Source organism: Centruroides vittatus, unplaced genomic scaffold (genome assembly GCF_030686945.1).
Source record: "Centruroides vittatus isolate TY-2023 unplaced genomic scaffold, ASM3068694v2 scaffold_149, whole genome shotgun sequence".
Lineage (NCBI taxonomy): Eukaryota > Metazoa > Arthropoda > Arachnida > Scorpiones > Buthidae > Centruroides > Centruroides vittatus.
Window position 1 is genome coordinate 3,482,115 of NW_027122681.1, and position 13,873 is coordinate 3,495,987.

Below are 13,873 nucleotides of genomic sequence, written 5' to 3' on the forward strand. Positions count from 1 at the left end.
AAACGGGAGGCTCAAATCAGGCTCCGTTTGAGTCAATCGGCTGGTCGTTGAGTCATTGTTGACCTCGGCTTGGAGTCAACCGATCGATGCAGACCGGGCAGACACGTCAGACAAGGTGTGCTTTTCTCGACTGCATTGTGAGGGTATAGCTCCTGGGAAACCCTGGTGCGACGGTCTATGGGAGTCTCCCATGTGACGGCATCCCCTTGTTGGGCCCCATGGTGGGTGGGGTCACCAGAAGCTGAATGTTTTACTTATAATCATGGATTCCCCAAAAATAAAAGATCCGAAAGAGCGGAAAAATTTAAAAATGTCCAGTACCCCAGCGTACTTAATAGTACACGCAACTGGTGACAAACCATTATCTAAAGCTTCTCCTTTTCTGATTCAAAAATTGTTCCAGTCGACTATTGGAGATTTGAAAAAAATTCAGAAATTAAGATCAGGTGATTTACTGGTGGAAACATCCTCCCCACAACAATCTGCAAAACTTCTAGAAACAAAGACCCTGGGAGAAATGGAAATCACTGTCACACCACACGGAAGTTTAAACTCATCACGTGGTGTGATATCTGAAATTGATCTGATGTCTGAAGACGAATCAGATATTCAGATTGGTCTTTCAGATCAAGGTGTCGTTGCTGTCCGGCGCATTTCAATTCGTCGAGATGGCAAGTTGATACCAACCAAACACCTGATTCTTACTTTCAGCAAACCAACATTGCCATCCTTTATAACAGCAGGATACCTACGTTGCTCAGTCCGTCCATATATCCCAAATCCGCTGCGTTGTTTCAAATGCCAGCGGTTTGGACACTCGCAAACATCCTGCCGAGGAAAAAGCGCATGTGCACAGTGTGGGACTGAGGGTCACGACAGTACAGAATGTAAAAGTACCCCATGCTGTGTGAACTGTAAAGATGCCCATCCTGCTTACTCCCGGAAATGCCCTGCATGGCAGAGAGAAAAAGAAATACAGCGTGTAAAAACAGTCAACAACTTACCCTACCCAGAGGCACGTCGCATGGTCACTTCAAGTGCACCACTGAAACAAAAAACATTTGCTGCTGCTCTGAAATCCACAAAGACATGTGAAGTTCAGACAGACATTTCTGTTTCCCCAAAGGAATCTCTCACTCGCCATGCAAAATGTTTACTGATCCCTTCAAAAGAAACAGCAGAAAATGACAATACAAAACAAAAAACACCCCTACCTAAAACAGGGGTGATAACAAGAAACCTGGGTTCAAAAAAGGCTAGTAAGAACCCATTAAACAAACAGAGAGTGAAAGCAGCTCTCTCTAAATCTAAAAAATCAGAGGCTCAGTCTGTGAGCGAGTTCTCTGATATCTCTGATGAAGAGAATAATGTGGAGGTAACAAAACCAATGTCACCTCCAAAAGAGAGACCGCCTGTTAAATTAAAGAGGGATACCCTCGCAAAGAATGCTGCCTCAACCACATAATGGATTATAAAATAATCCAATGGAACTGTCGTGGTTTCCGCAACAACTTTTTTGACGTTAAACACTTGACATCACCTACCACATCTCTCTGCGTGGCACTCCAGGAAACACATCTAAAACCTGGAGAAAAAATTTCTTTAAAAGGATTTGATCTTTACCGTAAGGATGATGATAGCCACACCCGCGCCAGTGGAGGTGTGGCTGTACTGGTTTCAAACCGCATCCCTTCCTTACCGGTACAAATAAGAACAGAGCTGCAAGCTGTGGCAGTCAGAATTTCAATTGGAGTAACTGTCACAGTTTGTTCCATATACTTGCCACCAGATGTCAGAGTCAATGAGGATGAATTGGATGACTTGGTTGAACAACTGCCGACTCCGTTTATTCTACTTGGTGATTTCAATGGCCACAATCCAATGTGGGGCAGTCACGACATCAATCGTCGAGGCAGGGCCATTGAGAAGATTTATAGGAAATCACCAACTGTATATATTTAATACTGGAGAAGTGACATACTTCCACGCCCCAACAAGAACATTTACTGCCATTGATTTGACATTAGCTAGTCCAAATCTGTTTTCAGCGTTTACATGGGAGGTTGGATCTAATCCACTTTCCAGCGACCACTTTCCAATATTTTTAAAATATAGAGGCAGAGGAAAGCTGTGAAACAGCCCGTCCACCACGCTGGAAATTTGAAACGGCAGATTGGCCTGCATTTTCCTCTTTGGCTAATATCACTGAGGAAATGGTCAATACTGCCGATATCAATGATGCAGTAGAAGTTGTCACTTCGAGTATTATTCAGGCAGCCGAAAAAACAATGGGGAAAACGTCAACCAGATATCCAAAACATCCGAAACCATGGTGGGATCAGAATTGTGAGGCAGCATTTAAAAAACAAAAGAAAGCATGGGGGATTTTCAGAAGATACCCCACTGCTGAGAATTTGATAGCTTTTAAAAAAGCAAAGGCAAATGCCAGAAAAATAAGAAGGCAAAGCCAAAGGGATTCTTGGAGGAAGTATGTATCTAGCATAACATCTTCCACCAGCTCAAAAGCGGTCTGGGATAAAATCCATAAAATTAATGGGAAATATGCTTCTCACTCTCTGTCCATGCTGGAAAATAATGGCACAATAATCAGTGACATAAAAGGTATTGCTGATTTGTTGGGTGAAACATTTTCGTCTTCATCCAGCAATATTATGTATACGACAAGATTTCCAGGCTTATAAAGTCCAAAGTGAAAAACAATATCTAAACTTTTACTCTCCATCTAATGAGGAATATAATGTGCCATTTAGCAGAATAGAACTATGTACAGCAATCTCTCGCTCGGGGAATACTGCTGTAGGTCCGGATAAAATCCCTCGATGAGGGGACCTCCCAGAGATGGTTTGGTATTTCTTCTTTACCATCCCTGGGATCTGAACGCCCACCCACGTGTTTGCCGTGCGTGGTGGCCCGTATGCCGGAAAGGGGGATCCTGGTAGTTGAGGGGCAACATACCGTCCCCAACACACTGCTTTGGCCCCTGCTTCGGATAAACGGGAGGCTCAAATCAGGCTCCGTTTGAGTCAATCGGCTGGTCGGTGAGTCATTCTTGACCTCGGCTTGGAGTCAACCGATCGATGCAGACCGGGCGGACACGTCAGGCAAGATGTGCTCTTCTTGACTGCATTGTGAGGGTATAGCTCCTGGGAAACCCTGGTGTGACGGTCTATGGGAGTCTCCCATGTGACGGCATCCCCTTGTTGGACCCCATGGTGGGTGGGGTCACTAGGAGCTGAATAGTTATTTTTAAACATGGATTCAACAAATTCAAAAACCACAAGCACCATGGCATCACAACCAAAGGAGGTCAGTTCCTCCAACCAACCAATTTATCTCATAGTACATAGTACTACTGAAAAACCGATGTCTAAGTGTTCCCCTTTCCTAATTCAAAAGTTGTTTGAATCAACTATTGGACATTTAAAGAAAATACAAAAATTGAGGTCAGGGGACCTACTGATAGAAGCAGCCTCCTCTCAACAGTCAGCAAAGCTTTTGAAAATGACATCTCTAGGAGACATAACAGTCACCATCACACCACACGCAAGTTTGAACTCATCACGTGGTGTGATATCTGAGGTCGATCTGATGTCTGAAGATGAATCAGATATCCAGATCGGTCTTTCAGATCAAGGTGTCACTGCTGTCCGACGCATCTCCATTCGTCGTGATGGCAAGTTGATACCAACTAAACATCTCATTCTCACTTTTGGAAAGCCAACATTACCATCATTTGTTACTGCAGGATATCTGCGCTGTCCAGTTCGACCATATGTTCCAAACCCACTGCGCTGCTTCAAATGCCAGCGGTTTGGACATTCTCAAACATCCTGCAGAGGAAAGAGCGTATGTGCACAGTGTGGAAGTGAAGGTCACCAGAGTGCTGAGTGTACCAATACTCCATGCTGTGTGAATTGCAAAGACGCCCATCCTGCCTACTCCCGGAAATGCCCTGCATGGCAGAGAGAGAAAGAAATCCAACGAGTGAAAACAGTTAGCAACATACCTTACCTAGAGGCTCGGCGCATGGTCACTTCAAGTGCACCATTGAAACAGAAGACATTTGCAGCTGTTTTGAAATCCACAAAGACATGTGCAGTTCAAACGAATATTTCAGTTTCTCCGAAAGAATCTCTCACTTGCCATGCGAAATGTCTACTGATCCCATCAAAAGAAACACCAGAAAAAGAGAATCTAAAAGCAAAAGCACCCCTACCTAAAACAGGGGTCACAACAAGAAACCTGGGTTCTAAGAAGGCAAGTAAGAACCCACTAAACAAACAGAGAGTGAAAGCAGCTCTCTCTAAATCTAAAAAATCAGAGGCTCAATCTATGAGTGAGTTCTCTGATATCTCTGATGAAGAGAATAATATGGAGGTGCCACAACCAATTTCACCTCCAAAAGGAAAATCCTCTGTGAAATTGAAGAGGGACACTTTTGCGAAGAATGCTACCTCAAACACATAATGGATAACAAAATAATCCAATGGAACTGTCGTGGTTTCCGCAACAACTTTTCTGACATTAAACACTTGACATTATCTACCTCATCTCTCTGTGTGGCACTCCAGGAAACCCATCTGAAACCTGGAGAAAATATTTCTTTAAAAGGATTCAATCTTTATCGTAAGGATGACGATAGCCACAACCGTGCCAGCGGAGGTGTGGCTATACTGGTTTCAAACCGCATCCCGTCCTTACCGGTACAAATAACAACAGAGCTGCAAGCTGTGGCAGTCAGAATTTCAATTGGCGTTACTGTCACAGTTTGTTCCATATACTTGCCACCAGATGTCAGAATCGATGAAGATGAATTGGATGCCTTGGTTGAACAACTGCCGACTCCATTCCTTTTACTCGGTGATTTCAATGGCCACAACCCAATGTGGGGCAGTCCCGACATAAACCGTCGAGGCAGGGCCATTGAGAGATTTATAGGCAATCACCAACTCTATTTATTTAATACTGGAGAAGTGACATACTTCCACGCCCCAACAAGAACATTTACTGCCATTGATTTGACATTAGCTAGTCCAAATCTGTTTTCAGCGTTTACATGGAAGGTTGGATGTAATCCACTTTCCAGCGACCACTTCCCAATATTTTTAGAATATCGAGGCAGAGAAAGCTGTGAAACAGCCCGTCCACCACGCTGGAAATTTGAAACGGCAGATTGGCCTACATTTTCCTCTTTGGCTAACATCACTGAGGAAATGGTCAATACTGCCGATATCAATGATGCAGTAGAAGTTGTCACATCGAGTATTATTCAGGCAGCCGAAAAAACAATGGGGAAAACGTCAACCAGATATCCAAAACATCCGAAACCATGGTGGGATCAGAATTGTGAGGTAGCATTTAAAAAACAAAAGAAAGCATGGGGGATCTTCAGAAGATACCCCACTGCTGAGAATTTGATAGCTTTTAAAAAAGCAAAGGCAAATGCCAGAAAAATAAGGAGGCAAAGCCAAAGGGATTCTTGGAGGAAGTATGTATCTAGCATAACATCTTCCACCAGCTCAAAAGCGGTCTGGGATAAAATCCATAAAATTAATGGGAAATATGCTTCTCACTCTCTGTCCATGCTGGAAAATAATGGCACAATAATCAGTGACATAAAAGGTATTGCTGATTGTTTGGGTGAAACATTTTCGTCCTCATCCAGCAATATTATGTATACAAAGGATTTTCAGGCTTACAAAGTGCGATCTGAAAAACAATATCTAAACTTCCACTCCCCATCTAATGAGGAATATAATGTGCCATTCAGCAGAATAGAACTATGTACAGCAATCTCTCGCTCGGGGAATACTGCTGTAGGCCCGGATAAAATCCACTACAGCATGATTAAAAATCTATCAGACAATTCCCTCAGTAATCTTCTGAATCTGTTTAACAGAATATGGACAGAACATACTTTTCCAGACTCTTGGAGGCTATCTATCATCATTCCCATACCCAAGCCAGGTAAAGACCACAAAAATCCCTCTAATTATAGACCAATTTCTCTGACTAGTTGTCTCTGCAAACTTTTCGAGAGAATGGTAAACAGACGCCTGATGTTCCTCTTAGAGGAAAAGAACTACTTTTCACCACATCAGAGTGGATTTCGTAGGAACAGAAGTACCACAGACAATTTAGTAATTCTTGAAACATCTATACGCGAAGCGTTTGTTAGACGGCAGCACTTAGTGTCTGTGTTTTTTGATATAGAGAAGGCCTACGATCGCTGCTGGCGATACGGTATACTCCGTGATCTGCACAAATTCGGATTGCGGGGTAATTTGCCAATTTTTATAAAAAACTTCCTGCAGAATCGTAGATTCCAAGTCAGGATGGGCAACACTTTTTCTAGGCCTTTCACACAAGAAGAAGGTGTTCCTCAAGGTTGTATTTTGAGTGTGACTCTGTTCCTAGTAAAAATTAACAGCATAGCTAAGTGTCTTCCTCCCAGTGTGAAACACACTCTGTATGTGGATGACTTTCAGATCTCCTGCCAGTCTAGTAACATGGGTTTCATCGAGAGACAGCTGCAAACCTCGCTAAACCGCATAGACAATTGGTCCAAGATCAATGGTTTTACTTTTAATGCAGAGAAGACCTCCTGTATCCACTTTTGCCGAAGGCGTGGTTTGCACCTGGACCCGGAAATTCACCTAAATGGGGTTAAAATCCCAATAGTCAATGAGGCAAAGTTTTTGGGTGTTGTGTTTGACCAAAAACTGACGTTCTTATCACACTTGCGCAATTTGAAGAGTAGATGTTTAAAATCTCTGAACCTTTTAAAGGTACTGTGCTGCTCATCCTGGGGAGCAGACAAATGTTTGATGCTTAGGATATATAGAGCCCTCGTTCGCTCTAAGCTGGACTATGGAAGCGTTGTCTATGGCTCTACGCGAGAATCTACTCTTCGGATGCTGGATCCAATCCACCATCAAGCATTGCGTTTGTGCACTGGTGCATTTCGAACTTCTCCTGTCCAAAGTTTGTACGTGGATGCTTATGAGCCTCCACTATCTCTCAGGAGAGAGCAGTTGTCTCTGTTCTATTATATTAAGCAGAAATCTCAGATTAAATCTTCAGTTGATTGTATAGTATCAGATACTCAGCTGATAAGATTATTTGCAGCCCGCCCAAGTAGTGTCCCTACATTCAGCATAAGAATGGAGAATGTCAGCAGCACGATCGACCTGGATATGGGTAACATTTCACAGCCTGAGCTTTATAGTATATCACCTTGGTCAACTCCTGTGATAAATGTCGATCTTAGCTTAAAGCAATTTCCTAAGGAATCCACCCCAGATTACATGTATAGACAGTACTTTGCTGAAATTCGACATCGTGACAGGAATTTAATTCCTATATACACTGATGGGTCTAAATCGGATGATTACGTTGGGTCAGCCTTTGTCTGTCAGAATGAAATTGTGGCAGAACAAATCGCACCAAATTCCTCCATTTTTACTGCGGAGTTGCAGGCTATTTATTTAGCCTTAAAGTATATAAATAGGAAAGGTCATCGTTGCTGCATGATTTACACTGACTCAGTTAGTGCACTTCAGGCTTTGATCTCGTATGAACCTAGTTCTCACTCCATAGTGATTAAAATTCGTAAGCTGATTTGCCATCTTTTTGCGAGGAATTTCTCTATAAAATTTTGTTGGGTCCCAGGCCATGTAGGTATAAGAGGAAATGAAGAAGCTGACGCAGCTGCAAAGTCAGCAAGACCTTCTCAGCATACAATGTTTATTGAAGGAGGTGACTTGAAGCTAGTTGTTAAAAAACGACTAGAGGAGAGATGGCAAAATGTGTGGAACGTACAAGTCCACAATAAACTACACGAGATCAAACCTGTGATAGAAAATTGGACACAGAAGAAACCCTATGACAGGAGATCTGAGGTCATTCTTACTCGTTTGAGAATTGGACATACTCGACTGACTCATCAATACCTTTTGAAGGGTGATGACCAGCCTGTATGTCAGTATTGCAACTGTAATGTAAGTGTTAAGCACATACTGAGCAATTGCATCGCCTCTGAACGGATTCGTAGGCAGCATTTTGGAAATGCAAGTTTTAAAGAGATTTTGGGCCAGAGGCCAAATGTTGATAAATTATTGAACTTTTTAAAAGTTACAAATATTTATAAAGAAATTTAATTAATTATTTATTTATTTATATCTATATACATCTTGTTGTTACAAAACCCATGCAGTTTAATTGTTGTATATTTTTGTTATTGGTTCTTTGTTTTTTGTTTTGTTGATTTTTATTGTTTATTGTTATTTATGTACATATATATACCATAAGTTGTGGCGCAGCTTGGCCTATGTGGCCCTTGTGCCAATAAACTTTAACCAACCAACCAACCAACCGGATAAAATCCATTACAGCATGATTAAAAATCTGTCAGACAATTCCCTTAGTAACCTTCTGAATCTGTTCAACAGAATATGGACAGAACATACTTTTTTAGACTCTTGGAGGCTATCTATCATAATTCCCATTCCCAAGCCAGGTAAAGACTGCAAGAATCCCTCTAATTATAGACCAATTTCTCTGACTAGTTGTCTCTGCAAACTTTTCGAGAGAATGGTAAACAGACGCCTGATGTTCCTCCTAGAGGAAAAGAACTACTTTTCAACACATCAGAGTGGATTTCGTAGGAACAGAAGTACCACAGACAATCTAGTAAACCTTGAAACATCTATACGCGAAGCGTTTGTAAGACGACAGCACTTAGTGTCTGTGTTTTTCGATATAGAGAAGGCTTATGATCGCTGCTGGCGATATGGAATACTCCGTGATCTGCAAGAATTTGGACTGCGGGGTAATCTGCCAATTTTTATAAAAAACTTCTTGCAGAATCGAAGATTTCAAGTTAGGATGGGCAACACTTTGTCTAGGCCTTTCACACAAGAAGAGGGTGTTCCTCAAGGTTCTATTCTGAGTGTGACTCTGTTCCTAATCAAAATTAATAGCATAGCTAAGTGTCTTCCTTCCAGTGTGAAACACTCCTTGTATGTGGATGACTTTCAGATCTCCTGTCAGTCTACTAACATGAGTTTTATTGAAAGACAACTGCAAACCTCCCTAAATCGCATAGACAATTGGTCCAAGATCAATGGTTTTACTTTTAATGCAGAGAAGACCTCGTGCATCCACTTTTGCCGAAGGCGTGGTTTGCACCTGGACCCTGAAATTCACCTAAATGGGGTTAAAATCCCAATGGTCAATGAAGCAAAATTTTTGGGTGTTGTGTTCGACCATAAATTGACGTTCTTGCCACACTTGCGCAATTTGAAGAGTAGATGTTTAAAATCTCTGAACCTTTTAAAGGTATTATGCTGCTCATCCTGGGGAGCAGACAAATGTTCGATGCTCAGGATATATAGAGCCCTCGTTCGCTCTAAGCTGGATTATGGATGTGTTGTTTATGGCTCTGCGCGAGAATCTACTCTTCGGATGCTGGATCCAATCCACCATCAAGCATTGCGTTTGTGCACTGGTGCATTTCGAACTTCTCCTGTTCAAAGTTTGTACGTGGATGCTTATGAGCCTCCACTATCTCTCAGGAGAGAGCAGTTGTCTTTGTTCTATTACATTAAACAGAAATCTCTGGCTAAACCTTCAGTTTATTGTAGAGTATCAGATACTCAGCTGAAAAGATTATTTACAGCTCGCCCAAGTTGTGTCCCTACATTTGACATTAGAATGGAGAATGTAAGCAGCACGATTGACCTGGACACAAGCAACATTTCACAGGTCGAGGTCGATAATATATCACCTTGGTCAACTCCTGTGATTAATGTTGACTTTAGCTTAAAGCAGTTTCCTAAGGAATCCACCCCGGACTACATCTATAGGCAGCACTTTGCAGAAATTCAACACCACGACAGGAATTTAATTCCTATTTATACTGATGGATCGAAATCGGTTGATTACGTTGGCTCAGCCTTTGTCTGCCAGGATGAGATCGTGGCAGAACAAATTGCATCAAATTCTTCCATCTTTACTGCAGAGTTGCAGGCTATTTATCTAGCCTTAAAATATATAATTAGTAAAGGTCATCGTCGCTGTGTTATTTACACTGACTCAGTTAGTGCACTTCAGGCTTTGATCTCACATGAACCTAGTTCTCACTCTATAGTGATTAAAATTCGCAAACTGTTTTGCCATCTTATTGCAAGTAATATTTTTGTAAAATTTTGTTGGGTCCCAGGCCATGTAGGTATAAAAGGGAATGAAGCAGCTGATGCAGCTGCAAAGTCAGCAAGTCCTTCTCAGCATACAATGTTCATTGAAGGAGGTGACTTGAAGCTGGTTGTTAAAAAACGACTAGCAGAGAGATGGCAAAATGTGTGGAACGAACAAGTCCACAATAAACTTTACGAGATCAAACCTATAATAGAAAATTGGACACACAAGAAACAGTATGATAGGAGATCTGAAGTCATTCTTACTCGTCTGAGAATTGGACATACTCGGCTTACTCATCAATACCTTTTGAAGGGTGATGACCAGCCAGTATGCCAGTATTGCATTTGTACTTTAAGTGTTAAACATATACTTTGCAACTGTGTTGCTTTTGACCAGAGTCGCAGACAGCATTTTGGAAATGCAACTTTGAGAGAGATTTTGGGCCAGAGGCCAAATCTTGATAAGATACTGAACTTTTTGAAAGTTATAAATATTAATAGAGAGATTTAAGTTAACTAATTTATTTATTTATTTATTTATTATATATTTATATTTGTGTTGTTCTGTTTGTTTGTGTTTTTGTGTTGTATTGACGCCTTGTGATATATATATTTAGCTTTGTTTAATTTTACCATTTGTCATGGCGCAGCATAGCCTGTATGGCTCTTGTGCCAAAAAACTAGAACTAACTAACTAACTCTGTAAGTAAATCAGGGGTAACAACCAGAAATGTGGGTTCTAAAAAAGCCAGTAAGAACCCACTTAACAAACAAAGAGTGAAAGCAGCCCTCTCTAAAGTCCAAAAAATCGGAGGCTCAGTCTGATGAGTGAGTTCTCTGACATACTCTGATGAAGAGCCTAATACGGAGGTTACAAAACCAAAGTCACCTCCAAAAGAGAGACCCCCTGTTAAATTAAAGAGGGATACCCTCGCAAAGAATGCTACCTCAAACACATAATGGATTATAAAATAATCCAATGGAACTGTCGTGGTTTCCGCAACAACTTCTCTGACGTTAAACACCTGACATACTCTACCTCATCTCTCTGCGTGGCACTCCAGGAAACACATCTAAAACCTGGAGAAAGAATTTCTTTAAAAGGATTCGATCTTTACCGTAAAGATGACGACAGCCACACCCGCGCCAGTGGAGGTGTGGCTGTACTGGTTTCAAACCGCATCCCGTCCTTACCGGTACAAATAAGAACAGAGCTGCAAGCTGTGGCAGTCAGAATTTCAATTGGAGTAACTGTCACAGTTTGTTCCATATACTTGCCACCACATGTCAGAGTCAATGACGATGAATTGGATGCATTGGTTGAACAGCTGCCAACTCCTTTCCTTTTACTTGGTGATTTCAATGGCCACAATCCAATGTGGGGCAGTCACGATATCAATTGTCGAGGCAGAGCCATTGAAAGATTCATAGGTAATCACCAACTATATTTATTTAATACTGGAGAAGTGACATACTTCCACGCCCCAACAAGAACATTTACTGCCATTGATCTATCATTAGCAACCCCAAATCTGTTTTCAGCGTTTATATGGGAGGTTGGATCTAATCCACTTTCCAGTGACCACTTCCCAATATTTCTAAAATACCAAGGCAGAGAAAGCTGTGAAACAGCCCGTCCACCACGCTGGAAACTTGAAACGGCAGATTGGCCTGCATTTTCCTCTTTGGCTAACGTCACTGAGGAAATGGTCAATACTGCTGATATCAATGATGCAGTCGAAGTTGTCACTTCCAGTATTATTCAGGCAGCCGAAAAAACAATGGGGAAAACGTCAACCAGATATCCAAAACATCCGAAACCATGGTGGGATCAGAATTGCGAGGCAGCATTTAAAAAACAAAAGAAAGCATGGGGGATTTTCAGAAGATACCCCACTGCTAACAATTTGGTTGCTTTTAAGAAAGCAAAGGCTAATGCCAGAAAAATAAGAAGGCAAAGCCAAAGGGATTCTTGGAGGAAGTATGTTTCTAGCATAACATCTTCCACCAGCTCAAAAGCAGTCTGGGATAAAATTCATAAAATTAATGGGAAATATGCTTGTCACTCTCTGTCCATGCTGGAAAATAATGGCACAATAATCAGCGACATACAAGGTATTGCTGATTTGTTGGGTGAAACATTTTCGTCTTCATCCAGCAATATTATGTATACAAAGGATTTTCAGGCTTATAAAGTCCAAACTGAAAAACAATATCTAAACTTCCACTCCCCTTCTAATGAGGAATATAATGTGCCATTCAGCAGAATAGAACTATGTACAGCAATCTCTCGCTCGGGGAATACTGCTGTAGGCCCGGATAAAATCCATTACAGCATGATTAAAAATCTGTCAGGCAATTCCCTTAGTAACCTTCTGAATCTGTTTAACAGAATATGGACAGAATGTATTTTCCCTGACTCTTGGAGGCTATCAATTATTATTCCCATTTCCAAGCCAGGTAAAGACTGCAAGAATCCCTCTAATTATAGACCAATTTCTCTGACTAGTTGTCTCTGCAAACTTTTCGAGAGAATGGTCAACAGACGTTTGATGTTCCTCCTAGAGGAAAAGAACTACTTTTCACCACATCAGAGTGGATTTCGTAGGAACAGAAGTACCACAGACAATTTAGTAAACCTTGAAACATCTATACGCGAAGCGTTTATTAGACGACAGCACTTAGTGTCTGTGTTTTTCGATATAGAGAAGGCCTATGATCGCTGTTGGCGATACGGGATACTTTGTGATCTGCACAAATTCGGATGCGGGGTAATTTGCCAATTTTTATAAAAAACTTCCTACAGAATCGAAGATTCCAAGTCAGGATGGGCAACACTTTGTCTAGGCCTTTCACACAAGAAGAGGGTGTCCCTCAAGGTTCTATTTTGAGTGTAACTCTGTTCCTAATAAAAATTAACAGTATAACTAACTGTCTTTCTCCCAGTGTGAAACACTCTCTGTATGTGGATGACTTTCAGATTTCCTGTCAGTCTAGTAACATGGGTTTTATTGAGAGACAACTGCAAACCTCCTTAAATCGAATAGACAATTGGTCCAAGACCAATGGTTTCAGTTTTAACGTAGAGAAGACCTCGTGCATCCACTTTTGCCGAAGGCGTGGTTTGCACCTGGACCCTGAAATTCACCTAAATGGGGTTAAAATCTCAATGGTCAACGAAGCAAAATTTTTGGGTGTCGTGTTTGACCATAAATTGACGTTCTTACCACACTTGCGCAATCTTGAAGAGTAGATGTTTAAAAGCTTTAAACCTGTTAAAGGTATTGTGCTGCTCATCCTGGGGAGCAGACAAATGTTCTATGCTCAGGATTATAGGGCCCTTGTTCGCTCTAAGCTGGACTATGGGTGCGTTGTGTATGGCTCTACACGTGAATCTACTCTTCGGATGCTGGATCCAATCCACCATCAAGCATTGCGTTTGTGCACTGGTGCATTTCGAACTTCTCCTGTACAAAGTTTGTATGTGGATGCTCATGAGCCTCCACTATCTCTTAGGAGAGAACAGTTGTCTCTTTTTTATTACATTAAACAGAGATCTCAGAATAAACTTTTAGCTGATTGTTCAGATAGTCAGCTGAGGAGATTATTTGCAGCTCGCCCAAGTAGTGTCCCTACATTTGACATAAGAATGG

General features: G+C 41.5%; 3 protein-coding genes across 3 annotated transcripts; all 3 read left to right on the forward strand.

Annotated features, from left to right (window-relative positions):
* Positions 1-262: 262 nt before the first annotated feature.
* Positions 263-1,465, forward strand: LOC136987216 (uncharacterized). The gene has a single exon (XM_067284906.1). It carries the CDS (start codon positions 263-265, stop codon positions 1,463-1,465), a length of 1,203 nt encoding a protein of 400 aa, XP_067141007.1.
* A 1,808-nt stretch (positions 1,466-3,273) lies between these two features.
* Positions 3,274-4,488, forward strand: LOC136987217 (uncharacterized). The gene is made up of 2 exons (XM_067284907.1): positions 3,274-3,568; positions 3,650-4,488. Exons 1-2 carry the CDS (start codon positions 3,274-3,276, stop codon positions 4,486-4,488), a joined length of 1,134 nt encoding a protein of 377 aa, XP_067141008.1.
* Positions 4,489-6,878: 2,390 nt separating this feature from the next.
* LOC136987218 (uncharacterized) lies at positions 6,879-8,045 on the forward strand (the record flags this gene model as incomplete). The annotated part of the gene is made up of 2 exons (XM_067284908.1): positions 6,879-7,694; positions 7,797-8,045. Coding segments are annotated over exons 1-2 (1,008 nt in total), but the record flags the coding sequence as incomplete, so codon positions are not given.
* Between the last annotated feature and the right edge of the window lie 5,828 nt (positions 8,046-13,873).